The 20,486-nt window shown below is 36.4% G+C and overlaps 2 protein-coding genes across 7 annotated transcripts; both read left to right on the top strand.

Annotated features, from left to right (window-relative positions):
* Positions 1-6,748: 6,748 nt before the first annotated feature.
* On the top strand, positions 6,749-12,361 carry LOC18103574 (probable WRKY transcription factor 2). 4 transcript variants are annotated; one of them, XM_024581376.2, is made up of 6 exons: positions 6,749-7,516; positions 8,410-8,924; positions 10,015-10,200; positions 10,507-11,285; positions 11,382-11,540; positions 11,659-12,361. In XM_024581376.2, exons 2-6 carry the CDS (start codon positions 8,475-8,477, stop codon positions 12,209-12,211), a joined length of 2,127 nt encoding a protein of 708 aa, XP_024437144.1. In that variant the 5' UTR covers positions 6,749-7,516; positions 8,410-8,474; the 3' UTR covers positions 12,212-12,361. The 4 variants fall into 4 exon arrangements, with proteins under 4 accessions (XP_024437144.1, XP_006378014.1, XP_024437142.1 ...); XM_006377952.3 differs by having other exon boundaries at positions 7,001-7,516; positions 10,456-11,285; XM_024581374.2 differs by lacking the exon at positions 6,749-7,516 and adding an exon at positions 7,539-7,649 and having other exon boundaries at positions 10,456-11,285.
* A 1,225-nt stretch (positions 12,362-13,586) lies between these two features.
* LOC18103573 (uncharacterized protein At4g26450) lies at positions 13,587-19,013 on the top strand. 3 transcript variants are annotated; one of them, XM_006377951.3, is made up of 6 exons: positions 13,587-13,767; positions 14,159-14,306; positions 14,665-16,587; positions 16,770-16,959; positions 17,261-17,315; positions 18,684-19,013. In XM_006377951.3, the coding sequence occupies exons 3-6, from the start codon at positions 14,711-14,713 to the stop codon at positions 18,737-18,739; spliced, it is 2,178 nt and encodes a 725-aa protein (XP_006378013.1). In that variant the 5' UTR covers positions 13,587-13,767; positions 14,159-14,306; positions 14,665-14,710; the 3' UTR covers positions 18,740-19,013. The 3 variants fall into 3 exon arrangements, with proteins under 3 accessions (XP_006378013.1, XP_006378011.1, XP_006378012.1); XM_006377950.3 differs by lacking the exon at positions 13,587-13,767 and having other exon boundaries at positions 13,812-14,306; XM_006377949.3 differs by lacking the exons at positions 13,587-13,767; positions 17,261-17,315 and having other exon boundaries at positions 13,807-14,306.
* Positions 19,014-20,486: the final 1,473 nt, after the last annotated feature.

Below are 20,486 nucleotides of genomic sequence, written 5' to 3'. Positions count from 1 at the left end.
CCCTCCTTTCATGGACTATAAATACACCATGAGAGCTTCATGACAAAAGGTTCACAATCTTCAATTCTCTACTACATTTATATTTTCAGAGCATCCCTCTCTAAAATATTTTTGTATTTTTTCTCTCTAAAAAGATACTTATTTAAGCATCAGAGAGTCCTCACCTCCACTAAATAGAATCTTTTGCAGGTATTAGCCACGAGCAGCTTTGACTTATCAAAGGACCAAATATAAGCTATCAATTATCTTGGTTAAGGAGAATGAAGGAGATTGCTAGAACCAATCGATCAACTAATTTTTCAATTTGGAAGCTTTATTTCCAGGCTAGTTGGATTTTTTGAAACATCATTAGTAGGCGTAACTATTAAAACATACTCTAAATGGTGTGGGGGAATTACTGTTCCCCCACACACATTTCACTGTGGATTACAACAGTAATCCACAATGATTCTTCTCCCGGTTTGGTTTTTTTTTTTTTTTGCTAACTTTCCCTCTCTTTTTTTCGTTTTTTTTTTCAATTTTTTTTTCAACTTTCCTATATATTTTTTTTTATTTTTTTTTCAAAATTATTTTTGTTGATTTTACCTTTTAAATATTGACTTGGTTAAAATTTTTGCTTTATAATTTTTTTCTTTAAAATACTGTGAATTGCTGCGATGTTTTTCCACATAGTTTTTCTATTTTATTTCTTTATTTTTCAAAATTATATTTGTCGATTTTTTTTCATATTGAGCTGATTGAGAATTTGGTTTTGTAATTTTTTTTCTTTAAAACATTGTTGATTGCTACAATGTTTCTCCGCATGGTTTTTTTCTTTCCAAAATTATCTTTTTTATTTTATTTTTTAATATTAAGCTGGTTAAAAATTACAGTTAGAATATGTTAGGAAAGCACTGTAACTTTTTTTGAAAATTACTGTTGATTGCTACAGTGTTTTTTCCCACATGGTTTTTTTCTGTTTTTATAATGTTTTTTCCTAAAATTATCTTTGTCAATTTATTTTTTAAATATTAAACTGGTTAAGAATTGCAATTACAAGTAAATACAAGTTTTTTCTCACAAAACACTATGGATTGATACAGTTTTTCCTCACATGGTTTTCTTCCAGTTTCTTTTGTGTTTTTTTTTTGTGATATTTTTTTCCAAAATTATCTTCGTCGATTTTTTTTTTAATATTGAGTTGGTTAGAATTTAACTTTGTAATAAAGCTTAATCATGTGGGGAAAACATTGTAGCTTTGCTCATAAAACATTGTGGATTGCTACAGTGTCTCTTCGCATGGTTTTTTTATATATAATTTTTTATATATAATTTTTTTCAAATTATCTTTTTTCATTTTATTTTTTTAATATTGAGTTGTTTGTAAATTATAATTACAAGTCATTACAAATAAGGCTAAATCATGTAGGGAAGCACTGTAGCTTTCATCACAAAACACTGTGAATTGCTACAGTGTTTCCAACATGATTTTTTTTCCTTTTTTTGGTGTTTGTTTTTTTTTTCTAAAATTTTCTCTGTCGATTTTTTTTTAATATTGAACTGATTAAGAATTTAGCTTTGTAATTTTTTTCTTTAAAACACTGTGAATTGTTGCAGTGTTTTCCCATGTGATTTTTTTATGATTTTTTTCAAAATTATCTTTGTCGATTTTTTTTTGAATATTGAGTTGGTTAAGAATTATAATTACAATAAAACTAAATCATATGAGGAAAGCGTTGTAGTTTTTCTCACAAAATACTGTGGATTGCTACAATATTTCTCTAAATGGTTTTTTATTTTATTTTATTGGGAAAAGCGCTATAGTTTTCCTCACAAAACATTGTCAGTTGCTACAATATTTTTTCTCATGGGTTTTTTTCCTTCCAAAATTATCTTTGTTTTTTTTTTAATATTAAGTTGGTAGAGAATTTAGTTTTGTAATTTTTTTTCTTTTTATTAACTGAAAAGTTAAATCTTGTGGCGAAAACACTGTATTTTTCCTCACAAAACACGGTAAATTGCTACAAATCATTTTGTTCAGTCTCTAAGTTTTTGATCACCAACACAACTTTTTTTTCGTCATGAAATATTTGCTCCATCATATTTTTAATTTCTATTACTTATCTAGTGCTGGTTCACAATTATAACGCTATCAAGTGCATTTGTTTTATAAGCCCGCGGCAGCGTGCGGGCATGTCATCTCGTTCTATCACTAAACAATGTAGAATGGATTGTAGCAGAATATGACCCACAAGCATTTGTTTTCCAATTAATCTCTGTAACATTCCAATTTCAGCATGAGGTTATCCCATTTGAAGCTATAAATCTAACCACCATTCTCCCTCCTCATGAATCATGCCATGTTTAAAACCCCTTCAAATAAAAGTTGGAACACAAACCATCCATTTAAGTGAAGCAGCCCTGGGGAGGTCGCTTAAGTCTATCAGGTTTCTTTTCATGAACACCGTACAATTTATATTCATTCAAAACGCAATAAGAAAGTTCAGGGAAAAGAAAAAAAAAAACAGTGCCCTTGAACATCGCATAAAGAGACCTGTGAAGATTGTGGTAATAAAAATGGAATAAAAAATATTTATATTCTCGTTGTTGATAGCAGCAGTTCCAAACAAGCAGCATGTCAAGTAAAGCAATCTCTTCCAAGAACCTGTGCTTATATCTCATTCGCTTTTTATCTCATTTTGCTTTCAAAGGCTCCTTCTATTTGCAGTGTAAAATGGAAAAAACTCAATAAATAAAGAAACAGGAAGCACCTCTTCGTTGGTCGGTGACATAAGCAAATGCTGGTGGTTTTTGTCTGAGGAACCTCTCCAGCTGATGGCATCCTGCGTGTGTTAAGGAGTTCAAGGATGTTTTGGCCCATGATTATTTTGTCTGTTTAATTTAAGAAAGGTCTAGTACTAGGTTCCTGTTTAAGAATATGAATCTTTTTAGCACCACTCATGTTTTTGTTTTATTCAGCTCCAAGAATCAAACACTCTCATGATGTTCTTGACAAAACTCCTATGGTGGATAATGAAGCATTTGTCAACATAAGCATGCATATATAAATCCTTCCTGGCTCATATATTCTTCGTGCCTAAAGCCCCTTAGAATGCTTTTGATTTTAGGAAGGAAAATGAAATGCAACGTGGCCCACCAATACCATTCCTCTTTTCTTCAGTCCATTTTTCTTGTTTTCTCTTACAAATCCAAGCTGTCATCTGGTTCCTAATGCATCCATTATTAGAATTTCTTCATGCATAACAAGATTGTTTTTTTTCTTCCTTCCCTTTTTTGGCTCAAGGATAAGATTGTTTCAGTGATACTGCTTGTTTCTGTCCCTTCTCGTGGCATTATAATATTCACTCCTGATGTTGTTTGTTTTATATCCCATTGACTTTTGGTGTTTGCATCACAAACTAGCTATATTTCAGCGAGAAGCTCCAGCAGTTGCTTTGGGCTAAACTGAGCAGCTCCATGCTCCTGATCTGAGGTCCCCTCTGTGGCTTCCATAACATTACATAATATAGCTGCATTGAAAGCATGATCTCCTGCACTCTGCTTCAATCACCTTCCACTGCCCCTTCAATCTAATCATTTATAGTCCTGGTTGATGGCTGCAAAACATCCCTGACTTGGAAAGGCCCACAGACAGGTATGTAATGAAACCCAAGCAAGGTGATTTTCCAGGCTCAATATGGCCCCAGAAAATGCACACATCTATTTTACAGGCTGCCGCTCTCAACTGTTCTTGACATTCCAAGAATGGGGTCCATATGGCCCACTAGCAAGGCAACAGAATATATATTGAAATTATTCAGTCATGGAATTCAGTCCAAGGAGAGGTCCCATTGACAGGGAAACTGGCTAATTCTCTGACTCGAGGCTTACATAAAGAGTCCAAGATTGGCTTCCAGCATCCCAATCCCAGCCTTTTTGAGGTCCCCACCAATACCCCCTTTTTATAATTTACTGGGTCTGTGACAAAAAATGGAGACAAATAGATTATGAAAGTCACGCTGCAGCCTGCAGGCTATAAACCGTGCATGGTCTCCAACATGAATTAAGCTATCCTGAGCAACAAATCTTGAAATTGGCTTTGTTAAAAGTTGAGGTCCATGGTCTGTTCTTCATGAGAATATGTTCACAAACATCTTAGAAGTCAGAAGTACGAAGTAGCTAGCATAGATGTATCTTTTGTAACGTACCTCTGATGTTTCTTCCATTTCTATGTTTATGAAGCTTCCAAGCACTAGAATAGTAATAAACCCAGGCCTGGTGATGTTATGGTAATTTTTGTGGGTTTTAAGAAGTAAGCCTTTTTTTTTAAAAAAAAAAAACTATAAATTATAACTTTTTTATAAATTATTTTATTTTATATATTGATTAGCTAAATATCTCCAAAACTGCTAGAAGTTTCCTAAACAATCCAATGCATGAGTCCTTGAAGAGGGATCCACATGCGAATTGAATTTGATTTGTGAAGAAAACATTGGTGTCACCAATACAGTATCAAGAAAAGAAAAGACAAAGACTTGGTCAAAAAGTATCTTTTTGACTGGGAAGCTAGGCGAGGTGGGGGGAAGAAGGGCACATCTCCATCTTCTTTCCAGATCAAGATATATTAATAATAAAACAACTAAACAGGGAATGTAACCAGATTTCAAGAGGGAAATTAAAGAAGACTGAAATGCTGTTTGTTAGCTGGTAATGTGATGCGGTGATAATATCTGTACATCAGCCATCCAATTGGCATATTATTTCCATATCCAAACAAAACTTGCATCTCCTGTGTACTGTACTTGATGCCAGTTTTCTGCTCTTCCCTCCCTGCTAACATATATTATTATTTCCCTTCTTCTTTTTTGACTAAATCAACTCCCTGTTTTTCTTTTCAACTTTTGCTTTCTAATCATGGCATATAGAGTACATGCAGCACTGACAAAGTCTCAGTCAAGTCCTCCCTAGCTACTTGTTGCCTGTTTCTCCTTTTTTTTTTTTCTTTGGTCTGTGCTAATGAATTAAAGATGCTAGGAGATTTAAAACGTCAACTGACTGACCGGGATAAGTAATCCAGTAGGCAAAGGGTGGCAAATTGCAGGGCAGGATGGGATGGCCAAACAAAAGGGAAGATTGCCGACAAAACTAGCAAATAATGCTTGTAATATTCAGCTAACTAATAGAGTGCCATATAGAACATCCAGGCAGCAGTACCAGAAGTCACATCTCGTGATTCTGAGCGTGAATGATTGAATGGAACCAAGAAAAAAGGTGAAATATTGTATTCGGTGGATGACAGTATCATGTCACTGTTGATCTGATCACCAAGTTTATTGAACATGAAATTAATAACCTTGTATCACAGACGTAAAACTTGATGAAGATTTGCCAACATTATTGTGAGTGACATGATAGCGTGATTGGTGATTGCTAGGTTAGGTTGGACATCATGAACAGAAAAGGTTAGGCTCGAGGTCGAAGAAGTACACTTAATACATAGTCCCGCGCAACCACCATGCACCTGAATCTTTCTTGCATGAACACGACTGATCCTGTGCTAGCTAGAGTCGCATCCTCAAATTAAGCCACCACAAACTAGCTGGGTTTCAAGGAAGATAAATGGATGGATCAATAACCTTTCCCTTTTTCTTTTTTTTTTTCTTTTGTTTTTGTTTTTTGAATGATTGGCGCATCGAATGAGCTTATATATAAATTAACTGCTATATTTTTTAACGATCTTAATTAAAAGCGAATTCAACAATACCAGAGCATATATATATATAATTCAAAGGAGGGGGGAGGCCAGAACGAGCCACGTACGTACAATTCCCTTTGACAAGATTAGAGAATTGGATCCTCTCTGTGTGTTCTTAATTTCCAGTACTAGCTAGCTAGGAATAAATAGATATATATATATATATATTAATAGCAGGCCGCCAGTCCTTTCATTAATGCGATCTACGTGCTTAAGCAAAATGATGGAATGAAAAACCATCCTTTAATTCCATCGTTCGAGCCAAGGAAGATGGTTCCAAAAACGTGGATTAACACCTTTCCGTTTGTCCTCATCCTACACTCCATGGCCATGCATCTTTGGGGGCTCCGTTTATTCACAACGCAATATATATATCTCTTAAGATTACTTGAAAAGCGAATATATATTAGACCATAACAATCTTGAAATTCCACTTAATTAGAATGCTGTCTCGTTTTTATTCTTCTAGATAGGGATAATTAATTAGCTAGGAAGATAACCACGTAAGCTTGAGGCAGCTTCTGCGACTACCCTTTTTGAGAAATAAATTAAAAAAACTTATTATTTATAGCTCTTTCATAGCAAAAATAATTTGTTTTTAATATAATTTATACAGAACTATATATATATATATATATATATATATATATATATATATATATATATCAATTAAATAAATACGTTATTTGTGGTTGTCCACGGAGGAGGTTGAGGTGGTTATAACATCTTTCACATTCTGAGGAGGTAGAGGTTGCGGGTGTCAGGCACCTATGTAGCTAGCTCGACACCCCAACGCTACACATATTATATTTTTTTATATATTTTCATTTTATCCTTAACTAATACCTATCTATAATATTGCAAAATCCCAAATCCCACCCACCCTCCCTCCCTCCTCTTTACTTTATCTTTGATGCATGTTTGTTACTGTGTACTATTTTAAAGTTTTTATTTTTATTTTTAATATTCATATATTAAAATATTAAACTCTAGACAGTTTAATATTATGGTAATTTAAATTATTTTTTACTCATAAATATATTATAATAAATTTTTTTATTTCTTAAAATCCCTTCTAAACTTCAACAATATAAAAAAGTAAATTTGATTGGATCGCGGTACGAAGCAGCGCCTTAACAAATCATATCAGAACTCGTAGGACAACAACTGACCTGGATCCTCCACATGGCGGTGTCTCATTGGCTATCTTGCAAAGGACCCTACCGTTTGTTTTTAATTAATGGCAACGCAAAGCCCAGTCCAAAGCTGAAAAACAGTTTTGGCAGAGGTTGATTAGAGAGTAAAAAATAAAAATGGCCGAGAAGTAGAATGGAAGATCGATGCAGAAAGAACAAGAGGATGATGAAATATATATAGAGCACTCCATCTCCATAAAGCTTTTGTTTTTGGCCTTCTTTTCTTCTTTCCATTCTTCAAAGATTCCATCCATTTCTGGTCCCCCACCATTCCATTCCACAATCATCTCCTCTCCTTTTTAATTTTTGTTTTAAGTATTTCTTAACATGGCATCTGCAATAACAGTAAATAAAGGTGATTCCTTTTGTTTTTCAAAATCAATAAACATCATCATATCATTTTTTAGCTAAACAAGACAGATAGGAAGCTGTGTTTTTTATATATTTATTGAAAAAACAAAAGTGGGTCATTCCCATTTCTATTGAATTGAATAGAGAAGTGATCAAAGGAACCAGAGGCTGGTGCTGGTGGTGGGTCTTTGTCTCAAGTTATCATCATCTTAGCCTTGAATCCATAATCAATCAGGTAATCTTTTTTAATTAATCGCCCCCCCCCTTTTTTTTTCTTTCATTAATTTGTCTTGCACCTCTCAAATTTTGAAACTTTCTTTCTTTTATTATCGTATGTCTGACATCTATAACTTCCCTGCCAATTTAAGGTACTGACCTTCAGCTTCATAATTGAATTCACCTCTGGAGTTTAAATCTTGAAACTTTTTTTTGTGGGGGGTTTTCTGGTCTTCAAAATCTTCCTTGTTTTGCTTTCTTTGGGTAATTATCAAATGCCTAATTAGATCTTGATACGAGATATTTAAGCTTAGATATTATGCATTTCTATGTTTTTTTTTCCTCAACAAAACATTATCAAATTGAGAATGTTGTCTTTCATCTTCTGTTTGTAATGTTATAGTAATGGTTGCTCCTTTTTGACATCTAACAAGAATGGAAACCAGCTTGGTCATTATTACTGCCTATTTGTCCTTTTTGCTTATCTTTTACCCCCTAATAAATGTTCAGTTGAAATCGGAAATCAGGCTGAGTTGGGTTTAATTGATGAATTACCTCCTACTGGCGAAGTTGATGCTTTATTGCTCAATCTCTTTTGGATAACTTGAGAGTACATTGCTTGGATTTGATTTTTGATTTTGTGTTGCTTTCCAGTTTTTGTAAACTCATCTCAAGCAAACCCAACCATTCGGTTGCAGTTTGTTGAATGGAAGTTTTGGTTTTGTAGCTTGACTATAACAAGAATTTGGTTGAAACTTGTAACCTTTTTCGACCCTTTCTCTACCAATATGTCCTTTGCAACTAAAAGATTCAAATTTATGGCTCTTTTCCTGGCATGTTTGTGATTCTTTCAACTCCCGGGACTCGTATTTGATTGAATCGTGTAGTGATACGTTTGCTTAAACCTTTCAGGAACTTAGCCGTCCCCAACGCCTTCACTAATAGTTGCTGTAGACCGTGTGCCAAGATTTTGAAACATGGCTGGGATTGATGATAACGTTGCTATAATTGGTGATTGGGTACCTCCTAGTCCAAGTCCAAGAGCTTTTTTCTCAGCAATGTTAGGTGATGATATTAACTCAAGAACAATCCCAGAATCTCCTGGGGAGAAAAGAAATGAAGGGCTCTATCTGGGACAACCAGAGCAGATGGCAACAGGAAATTCTGAGAAAAAGGATGGAGCACAAACTAGTGGTGTTCAGTTGACTGAATTAGGTACATTTTCTGAGCAAAAATCAAACTTTCGTGGAGGTCTTGTTGAAAGAATTGCAGCCAGAGCTGGATTTAATGCACCGCGGTTGAATACAGAAAGTATCAGGTCCACTGAAAGTTCTATGAACCCTGAGATTAGGTCGCCTTATTTGACAATACCACCTGGTCTCAGCCCGACAACCTTGCTGGAATCTCCAGTTTTCCTTTCAAATTTGGTAAGTTTTAGAATCTTGAAATTCTTAAATGCTGTCCAGTTGGCCCTTGGCCTTCAAGAGAGAGATTGTCAGGACACCTTTGAAAAAAAAAAAGGAATCTGAGAAGATAGTAGCAAGTTGCAATCATCTCATAATTCAAGTTAAATCAGAATAACAGGAAACTGAATCCAATGACGGAACTTAAATGTGGAAAGTAAATGCCAGATTGTTGGGCTAAGGTTTTCATTCTGGTTAAGCTTCGATCAATTAGAGCTCAATCAAATATAAACATAACTTCTACTTCTGATTTCTATATCTATTGCCTAAATACAATGTTCTCATTCTGGGGTGGTTGATTTCTTCTTTCCCCTTTTCTTCACATCTTGGCGAACCCCAATTTGTAGATTTTTAGTTGCTTATATAAGTTGTAAGAAATCACTTGAAGATATTTAGAATCAGAAAATGTTTTCTGAAGAAAGTTCTGTGATTCATAATTTTAGCTCATCTTCTTATTTTTATCTGTTTATTCAAGCTGATCTCATCAGGTTTGATGGGGTTTCGGGATATTTTGGCTGTGTTGACTGATTCTTCGTACACTGAAATTACATACAACGAATCTAGGGCATGCAATAGCTTGGTGATGTAATGTTTTTTATAGATGATAATATTAAGCCAAATGCAGAAGTTTAATTTTGCACTCCTGCTCCAAAACTATGGAGGCCTTACCTTGCAAGTACCGTTATGATTTTGCTGCTGTAAATGACATTAGTATTACACAACTTGAGTTGATTTGGAAACAGGTTGACAGGCAATGGATTAAATATCTGTGCACCTGAACATGTGTGGAGCTGCCATGGAGAAATGTTGATAAAAAAAAAAGCTCTGTTTGATTTTCTGAAGTCAAATAATTTGGTCCAAGGCTGCTCGATTTGGTGATAACCATTGTTTGAGGCTAACTCAGTAGTATCTTGATTGTCTAAATCTTTTCTAACACAGTAGTATCTTGATTTTCGAAATCTTTTCTTTTCCAAGATCAATATTGTATTACATTAATAGTGCATTGAAAGATCAAACAATTTTTTTTATTGAGCTTTTCTATGTCATTCCTCAGGCACAGCCATCTCCAACAACTGGAAAATTTTCTTTTTTTCCAAATGGTAACACCAAGAACTCCACAGTGGGCTCTGACCCTCCTGATAAAAGTAAAGAAACTTTCTTTGACAACATTGATTCATCTTCATTTGCGTTCAAGCCTATGGGAGAATCAGGTTCTTTTTTCCTTGGTGGAACAAGCAAGGTAATTGCACTTGGCAGTCTTGCCTTTTATATTATTTGTTTGGAGTACAAGGAAAAAAAAAAAACACTGCACACACAAGTGTGTGAGAGACATGCTCATGCTAGTTATCATGTTTCATTTAGAATGTTTTAAATACTGAAGATCTGCCTTACTTGATGACAGAAGGGTTTATGGTATAAATAGGTAAATAATATGTGCATCTTAGGTTTAAATTTTGCCTTCTGCATATAAATAACTTCAGCCACTTTTCCACAGCAATCCTTTCCCAGTATCGATGTTTCTGTTCACTCTGAGAATGCTTTTCAGTCGCATGGTGTGGAACCCGCCAAAACTCAGTTTGAGAGTAGAAACAGCCTCCATTTCCGAGCAGAATTCTCCAAATTGACTACTGAAAAGGATAATGGATGTATTACTGTAGCAGATCAGAGGACCTTTGACACTGTTGCTGGCAACGCCGAGCATTCTTCCCCTCTTGCTGAGCAACAAGATGAAGAAGGAGATCAAAGAGCCAGTGAAGATTCAATGGCTGCTGGAGGCACACCATCTGAGGATGCATATAATTGGAGAAAATATGGGCAGAAACAAGTAAAAGGCAGTGAGTATCCACGGAGTTATTACAAGTGCACGCATCCAAATTGCCCAGTTAAGAAGAAAGTGGAACGTTCTCATGAGGGCCATATAACAGAGATCATATATAAGGGGGCACACAACCATCCCAAGCCACCACCCAACCGGAGGTCAGCCACTGGATCAATGGATACACAACTGGATATTCCTGAACAAGCTGGGCCACAGGTTGGTGCTGTTAATGATTCGGTTTGGGCAGGTACACAAAAAGGAACTGCTGCAGGAACTCCTGATTGGAGGAATGACAATGTCGAGGTTTCATCTTCAGCATCTGGGGGCCTAGGCCCTGAATTCGGGAATCCATCTTCCTCGGTACAGGGTCAGAGCGGAACTCCCTTTGAGTCAGCTGATGCTGTGGATGCCTCGTCTACCTTTTCAAATGATGAAGATGATGATCGGGCTACACATGGCAGTGTAGGTTATGATGGTGAAGGAGAAGAATCTGAGTCCAAGAGAAGGTTCCCGCTCCATTTCTCTGTTTCTCAATGCATTCCTGTCACCTTTTATGACATTTTTATAGGCACAAGATGTACTCATGTTGTCTAACATCTCAGGAAAGTTGAAACATATGCAACCGAAATGAGTGGAGCCACCAGAGCAATCCGTGAGCCTAGAGTTGTGGTCCAGACAACCAGTGAGGTGGATATCCTTGACGATGGATATCGCTGGAGAAAGTATGGACAGAAAGTTGTTAAAGGAAATCCAAATCCTAGGTAGTTAAATCAACATTGGGGAAGCACCTCTAGTTAAATGAATAGTTTCTTGTGCAGAAAGGAAATGAATTGTTGACCATTTGAAATTGAAAAATCGGGCGGGTGATCTTTTTTGCAGGAGTTATTACAAGTGCACTAGCGCAGGCTGCACAGTGAGAAAGCATGTGGAGAGGGCATCGCATGACCTTAAGTCAGTGATCACTACGTATGAGGGGAAGCACAATCATGATGTCCCTGCTGCTCGCAATAGCAACCATGTCAACTCTGGCACCTCTAATGCCACACCAGCCCAAGCTGGCATCGCAGTTCAAACCCAAGTTCACAGACCTGAGGCATCCCAAGTTCACAACAGCATGACTAGTAGATTTGAGAGGCCTCCTGCATTTGGATCCTTCAGGCAGCAGCTGGGGCCTTCGGCTGGCTTCTCATTTGGAATGAATCAACCTGGGTTTGCCAATATGGGAATGGCTGGGTTAGGTCCAGGGCAACCAAGGATGCCAGTTATGCCCATGCATCCATACTTAGCACAGCAACGTGCAGTGAATGAAATGGGGTTGATGATGCCGAAAGGAGAAGCAAAGGTGGAGCCAGTGACTGAAGCTAATATGAGCCTGTCCTCCAACAATCCAACAGTGTATCAGCAAATAATGAGTAGGCTGCCTCAGATGTAAAATTTTTAATTTCTCTAATATGTTATCAAAACGTTTATTTATTAATTGTTGTTATGATTTTTGTCGTTGTTACAAGGAAAATAGGAACATATACTCCTATCTATCTATATATTATATAGAAAAGGGCAAATGCCACAAGTTATTTGTGTTTCCTCCTCCTGATGCTTATATGAAAATTAAACCATGTGATATCCGTATCCATATGATTTTATTTCCTATACATTATGTATTTCACTATTAAAATAATTAAAAGCCAGGCCCAGAGAATGCTAAATACATTAAGAGAAATAATGAATACTTGCGAATTGGAGACTTGTATGTAGCCTTCACTTGCTGCCAATCAGTGAGCAAAAAGTGGATTTCATTTTAAATTAATTAATTAATTGTGGGGTAAGAGAAAACTGGCAGGTGTTTCTTTAAAACTGGAAAAGTTAAATTAATTTAATTGTTGGAGAGTAATATAAAAGGAGAAGGGATGAAATTGAGAGAGGTGGTATTATCCAAGGATGGAAATGCCAATGAAATACAACTCTATAAACTAAGATATTGTTTCTTATCTTATTAAGTTAAAACCTAATCGTTCTAATATCAAATCATAAAAAAAAAAGTTATATATATATAAAGGCCAAGTGCTGCTAGATTGACCCTTGCCTTGTACTTGAACTTTTATATTTTTTATTTGAAGAAAAAAAAGTCAGAAGATAAATCATCTGATTATATCTAGCGGTCACTGCGGTAGCTAAAAAATAATATTGAAGTTTTGTAACTAAAAAAACCATTTTTAACCCAAAAACAACTAAAAAAACTACTTTAAAAATCTTGTTAAACCAATTAATAACCTTAAAATCCTTTAAAAAAACCATTTCAAAACCTGAAATCCACCTCCAATCAAGCCTTCAAAGGACAAGATTAAAAAAACAAAATAAAAACACTCATGTGTATTTATGTTCAAATACACAGAATAACAGAACAATCAAAACTATAGCATCCAGGGATGAATGTTGACACAATAGGAAAACGTTGAAGATCCAATTGCATTGAAAATGGCATAAATGTTTTCAAATACATGGGTAAGCTTGGGGTGTTTAAGTGTTTTATTTGAAAAAGTATTAAAATAATATTTTTTTATTTTTTAAAAATTATTTTTGATATTAATATATTAAAATGAGCTGAAAAATCAAAAAAATATTAATTTAAAATAAAAAAATTATTTTAAAACATAAAAATTTAGCTTGCTGCTGCTGTCGAAAGAGAGATAGGAGGGAAAATGGAATTAGCAAAGGGTAGGGGTAGGGATAACAAAATGACAAGGAAGGACACACTCATCTTCCTTTTTGTTAATGGAAAGAGAGAACCTTATCATGACAACCCACCCACATTCTCATTTCTCACCTTGTTGTTTTGTCATCACAACACCCCCTCCCCCCCCCTGTAATTTCTCTGCCAACCTGCGAGGCAGAGGCAGGTTGAGACAGTCATGTCATGTGTCTCACTCACCATCTCTGTTCATAAGTAGGTGGAGAGGAAGGCGCGTGAACACGTGCCAGAGCATGGAGGTGGGAAAAACAAATAATCACTCTCATTCTTTTCCTTTTTAATTTAATCTTACTTTATTTTCTGTAAAAACAATGAGTAAAAGAGAAGAAAAATCTGAAAACCGAACGCCAACAATCCAAAAGCCGCACACCATCACCAGACAGGCAGGAAGGGAAGGGAAAGGAAAGGAAAGGAAAGAACCAAAAAAGGGTTAAATTTATTCGTTAAGTAGAGTTACTACATAGTATGTGTAAACATTTCCTTGTTAGAAAGAAGGGAAAGCTACAAACTTGTGAATTGTGATCGATTTGACCTTAAAGTTCTTCCCTTTTATTTATACAGTGGAGAAATTATTCTACTACTTTGAGGATTTTATTCTTATATAGTTAGTATTTCTCTGACATGGTGTAGATGATGATGATGATGATGATGATGATGGGATGTTGATGTGGGGGCCATAAATCTGCCCTCCTGGATCTCCAAACCCTAATTACCACATCTCTGGATCTTCTCTTGGACAATTACACTGTACCTCTCTTAATAGCAAAACACAAGAAAGGTCAGATTTTTAGACAATATCCCCCTCGTTCTACTGGATTTGCTTCATATTTTGACCATTTTCATCTGTTGACCTCAACAAATGCACTGTTGTTATGATTGATGTTACTTTTTGATTGTTAAGTACCTGCCCTTTTCTTCTGCAATATTATTTCTTTCTGGTTTTTTCTCCTTCTCCTTACAGTATGTGATTAATATGAAAAAGATTTGAACTTTTCTGTGGATTCCCTATTCGAGGATAGATTGGTTGCTTGCTTACTACTTGAAGCTATATAATCACCTGCTACTTGTGTTGTGTTTGCTGTTATGGGTTTTCAATTTTGTGAGGATTGATTGATTGATTGATTGCATGCTTGTAGGTTTTATAAGCATTTCACTTGGATACATAGTACCAGAAGGAGAAACATGCATGCTAGGCATAGAAGTCCTGGAAATGGATACAGGTCTGGTTCCATGGGGGTGGGAATGGGTGCATCCAGAATATCCCCAGATAATTCTGCTAGAGGTCATGGTTTTTACAATTCCGAATATAGAAGCTTCAATAACCGTGGCTTTGCCCATGGCCAGGGCCACCCCAAGTCTTTTCGTCAGCCACCACCACAGAAAGGCGATATTTTAATGGAAGCTGGTAGGCTTGCAGCTGAGTATTTAGTTTCCAAGGGATTGTTACCTCAGAGTGCACTTTCTGGTAAATGGCAGAATGGTAGTTTCAAAAGGCAAGCTGGGGATTATCAGGACTTTAGGCAACAAGAAGACCTTATGCAGGAGGGCCGAACATCTGCCCATTCTCGGCTAGGTAGTGGTGCTTCTGATGCTGGGTTGGGCAGGAGAAGATACCCTGATGACTTCAATCTGAGGAATCATGTGAAGGGAAGGAGGCGAGGAGAGCATTACCGGGGTTACAGCTCAGAGTGGGGTAGAGAATATGGGAGGAGTGGGTCATTGTCAGATAGGAATAGAATGTCTCCTGATACAGAGGAGAATGATACAGTTTCTGGACACTGCGAAGAGCAGCAAGTTAGCAATGATGTTGGAGATGGAATGGAGAAATCTGGTCAGAGTGGGGTGGCACCAGAAAGTGAAGAAACTGCTGATATAGAATCAGGACTGAGCAAGTACAACTATCCAAATGAAACTGGCTCCAAGGCAAGTTCTTCTAGTGTTCTGAAAGAAGAGACTGATGGTGAACCCTCCAAGGGCTCTGGTGACCCAGCAAACGTAAATCTGGGGAACAAGGATATGAAGGATGGCAATTATGATTATGAAATTGAGAAACAGATTGTTCCAGAGGATTTACCTATCCAGCAGAGTGATCTCTCGGGCAAGGATGAATCTGATTTACTAACATTGAGCAAGTTTGCCAATGTGCCAACGAAAATGCGCTCTGCATTGTCATGTAGGTCCTCCAGGGTTGATCAAGTTCCCAATAATGAAGAGGAAGACACATCTGATAATGGGCTTAACAAAGGATCTGAAGATGTAGTTCAAGATGGCGTGGACAATGTCTCCGCAACTGATGTGAATGCAACACATGATTCAAATTGTCCCAACTCCGAAATAATTAAAGTAGCTGTTGTCCAGCCTGCCGAGGATGCTGATGAAGAAGGCCTTGAATATGGTGCTGTGGAGGGAAAATGTGTGAGGTCTCATTCTTTTTCAGATGGAGCTTTTATGCATGACAATGAACAAGAATCTAGTCTAGGACTTTCAGGTTTTGGAAGGTCCACCTCAGTCAAAGAGCGAGGTGAGAAACGGGCTGCTGAAAGCAGTGGTATTGGCGAGGCAGCCAAAAAACCAAGAGAATGGCTTTCATCCTTGGTTAACACCGCTGATGAGCATTTGCACCGCACTGATTTAAGTGAAAATACTGGGGGTTCACAAGAAGAGAGGGCTTCACCCGATCAGCAGGTGACTATGGCTGTGGCAGCTACCCAAGACAGTGACATTAGTAATTGTCAATTTCCAAGGATTGCTGGTGAACCAGGCTTCAAGTATGCTGAAGAGAAACAGCTATTTCCTAGTTCATTTAAAATCGTTGATCTTAATCTCATGGAAACATCTGATATAAATGAAACTCATTGTAGCGATCCAGTTCTCACATACCCATCTATTATGACAACCAAAAGAGAAGCACCACAGGTTGACATTGATTTGTCAATAAGTAATTCCAATGTGTCCGATGAATATGCTAGACATATGAGTTATGGCAAGCAGGTTGAAATAATTGATCTAGAGAATGATTGCACCCTGGAAGACAAGGACTTTGATAATTCACAAAGAAAGTACGTCCCTCTTATAATCATTCTCTCTCTCTCTCTCTCTCTCTACACTTCTACGTTTCTCAACTTGTCAAAGAATAATGCCAAATACCTTGCATGTTTCTGACGTCAAGAAGCTTACTTCATTATTATATGTCCTGGATGTGGTATTTCTCTACATGATCTTAACTTGTCCATTCTCTCAGGATGGAGACTGCATTTACTGGGACAGAAGGTTTTCCTAGCCTTCCACAGAATACTGGTGATATCACTGATGTTCAGGTCAATTATGATGGCCTTATGCTCGCAGAGTTTCTCAACAATCTCTCAAATTGTACCTCAGAACCAGATAACATAACTCCGCTGCAAAGCGAAATGGACCTTGACAATGGAGAGGTACCATAGAAGTAGCTTATTTGTCTGAATAGAACATGAAAACCTAGTAGCCTTTTTTTAATTAAAAAAGGTCTGAAAGAATTCGATGATGTATTCATTTGGCTACTTCATGTTCTATGCATTCCATCCACATTCCTATTAATTGCATCATTAAATGTATAATTCTATGCATATGATATCATGGTATATATGTGGCTCTTGGTTTTAGAAATCATGTTTTTGGTAGTGGAAGAAAGCTAAATAAATACATTCCCTTTGTATAGTTGATGAATAACTCACTTAGTATTACTGATTGTTTCAGGGGACTCTTGGTGATGATGACTCGATTTATATGTCCCTGGGAGAAATACCATTAAGTATGCCACATATTTAACTTCTTGGTTTGATTTCTTATAAATCTAGAGTTTATGTGGTTGATCTACCTAATTCTGGTGTTTAATCGCATGCTAATAGGCTGTACAAATGCATTTTTACCATTATTAACCATTGAGGTATATTTGGTGATGGTTTTTAACATAATCGTGAAACATGTTTTTTGACAATAAGATGTGCATGGAGATCTATAGATATGTAATTTATTCTAACAAAAAAGGCTCCATTTGGATCTCAAAAGCACATATGTTGGAAAAGGAAAGGATTATAAAGAAACTTCTTCCCCTGGCATCTTTAATAATTTTCTGACCTTTTTGAGACTTGACATTCAAATGAAAGCTGAAGTCTTTTACCAAAAACCTTATGTGCAATCTAACTAAAGTATAAATTTAATAAAAGATAGGATTGGGGAGTGGTAAATCATGATGTTGCATTAACTTGATTTGCTTTGAAATTGTTTGAAATGAAAAATTGATTATTGATAAATTTAAGTGCACTCCAGGGTGACCGATAGCCTATAAACTATGTTTTCCTCCAAATTTTTAGTCTTTATCATAACTGCTTTCACTGAGAGCACTTTATTTTCCAGTCTACTCTAGATCAGAATAATCATTTACTTGGAAATTTGCTCATCTATGATTGTTCATGTCTCCATCAAATTTTGCTCATATCATGGAGATGCAGCTATATGAGATTTGGACTAGTTTATTTCAGTTGCATTAGTGTTTTCATCATAGAAATTGAAACAGTAGTGATCTTATCGTTTTCTCCTTCAACAAGCAAATTAATGATATTAGTGTCTGTTGAAAGCAATGCAACGAGGATTTCAATGTAAATCTATGAGGCTGCATTAGGGTCTTAATAAATCTGGCGTACAGCTAGAACAAAGTTAGCTACCTGGCAGGAGCAAGAATATTATTTCAGCTGGCTACGGAAAATATAATAGGCATACATTGAGTTTCAAGAGCAAGTTTACAACATTGATGCTCTTTGAACGTCTTATATGTGGTGTCTATATGAAATTAACCATTGAATAGCTGGTCCTTTTAGTTCATTATTATTCATTTCCATGGCTAGGGGAATCCAGATTTCAGGGCATAGCAGAACTGTTTGTTCAAATAAGAAGTCAGTAATCCTTATGAGCGTGCTAAATCATATTCTTTGATGTTGTATTGGTAGTTGATTCTCACTCGTTGTTATCATCAATCAACACAACCATTTTGTTTTAACTTGCATGTTACTGATGTTCTTGGGTGAATAAATAGATTATCAATTTAGCGGTCAATATTTTTCAGCATCTTATCTGAGCACTCCTTTTCTGCTCAACTAATTCTCTTAATATTTTCTTGTAGGCTTCATACCTGCCTGGGAACCACCAACCCCTCAGGAGTATGAGAAGCCCTTTTGATCCTGCATTTCTTTGAATCAGAATGGACTACTGCTTGGTATGCTTACTATTGGTCATTGGGGAATTACTAGCTCATACCTGCCACTGCCTTTTATTTTGTTTCCCCACTATTTTGCTTAGGAAGGAAGAAGCAATGTCTTTCCTGGTAGGACTTTTAGGGACGGTGAATGCTTTTCTTTTTATTTGGATGCTGCTTTTCTTCATTATATGGTTAAAAGAGGTTTGTCATATTTGCTTAAAGGTGATCAAGAAATCAATTTGCCCTTTGTCTTCATTTATTAACCTGGGTTCTCAAGTCCTTAAAAGTATCGCATAGATAAGCTTTTAACGCAGATTCTTCTGATTTGAATGTGCATCTTGCATTTGCAGTGTAGGTTCTTACTTTGATTTCAGTTCTCCTCCAAAGGGGTACTTAGTAGTGACTATTGCTTCCGATTCCTTTTGACTTCTCAACTTTTGGCTGTCTGAATAAAGTCATGGTGTACAACACTCTTCAAATAACCTGAGGCATATATCATATTTGATGTAGCTTTCAAATGACAAACATCAACTTGACATGTGACGTTTGACATTGAATAAGAGATTGTATTGGTTTTGTGTTCAACTTATTTTGAATTGCCTAAAGCAAAAAATAGTTTCTCGTAGTTTTAAGAGACCTGCTATAACATTAATTTGCTTCCTAGTTTCCAATTGACTTTTTGTTGAGAGACTTGCTTTCTTTTCAAATCTGTTTCCGTAGGAATCATGTGGTTTATTGCATCTCCATCTAGTTTTAAATTTGCTCCGGTGCTCATGTTGCGTCATCCAACGCCGGTTGCAAGTTTTCTTAGGAGAAATGCCACCTCCCAATTATAGATGCATAGAAGGATGATGCCTTTACGATATAGGATGGTTATGGAGGCATTCTCTCTTGGAAAAAAGCATTTCGGTTATCAATCATTTTTTGTTTTTAAATAATCACGTGCCGACCACTTGCTTTGCATTGATTTACATGGTACCATTCACCTGTATATCACTCCTTTTTCCATCTCATAAAAACTCCATAAAAGATCAAACTTTAAAAAACCTGCTGAAGAACAAAGGTAGTAGTAATTCCCACGCCAAAGCAGCCTGAGCCCTACCTGTTGTGTTTTTTGATTTGATAGTTCTGTATTTACATGTAAACGGAGTTGTCTGATGATTCCGAGAGATGGGATTCATTATATCTACATTCAAAATGGTTAAAAGTGCGTCATATAGAAATATCAATGCTAAGAACATCAGTGAATCCTTGAGAGGAAACTATGGTTGGTGAATTGGCTCTGGCAGCTATGGAAATGGCTGGCTTATCCCAAAAGGGAATTGAATAGGCTTGGATGAAGTAACCCGAGGTTAGAAAAAAGGATTGTTTTCATTCTCCCTAATACAAATCACTCTTTAATTGCTGAGAACTACACTGAAATGGTAACGTATCAATGACCTTTCTTCATCTGCACCCAATCCTCTTGTATACTCCAGGATCATTCACTCATTTAGCTGACGGAAGGCTGGTAGAGTCTTGGGCTTAAATTACATCTACCTAGCTACAGTTCCTGGTTCCTGGTTCCTGGTTGTAGTTGTTGATGTCGAAAGTTCCCCTTATGCATCCTGGCATTAAGCTTGACGGGTCTTTGACTATTTTACTTGATGGCATTGATTTGCTCTGTCAATCTAACAAAATCCTTCATGGCTGATGAGATTTGGCAAATCACTTGCTAGTATCAATGAT

This window comes from Populus trichocarpa, chromosome 11 (genome assembly GCF_000002775.5).
Source record: "Populus trichocarpa isolate Nisqually-1 chromosome 11, P.trichocarpa_v4.1, whole genome shotgun sequence".
NCBI classification, from domain to species: Eukaryota; Viridiplantae; Streptophyta; class Magnoliopsida; order Malpighiales; family Salicaceae; genus Populus; species Populus trichocarpa.
Note: the sequence above shows the minus strand (reverse complement) of the source record. Positions and strands in the feature narration are given on the sequence as shown.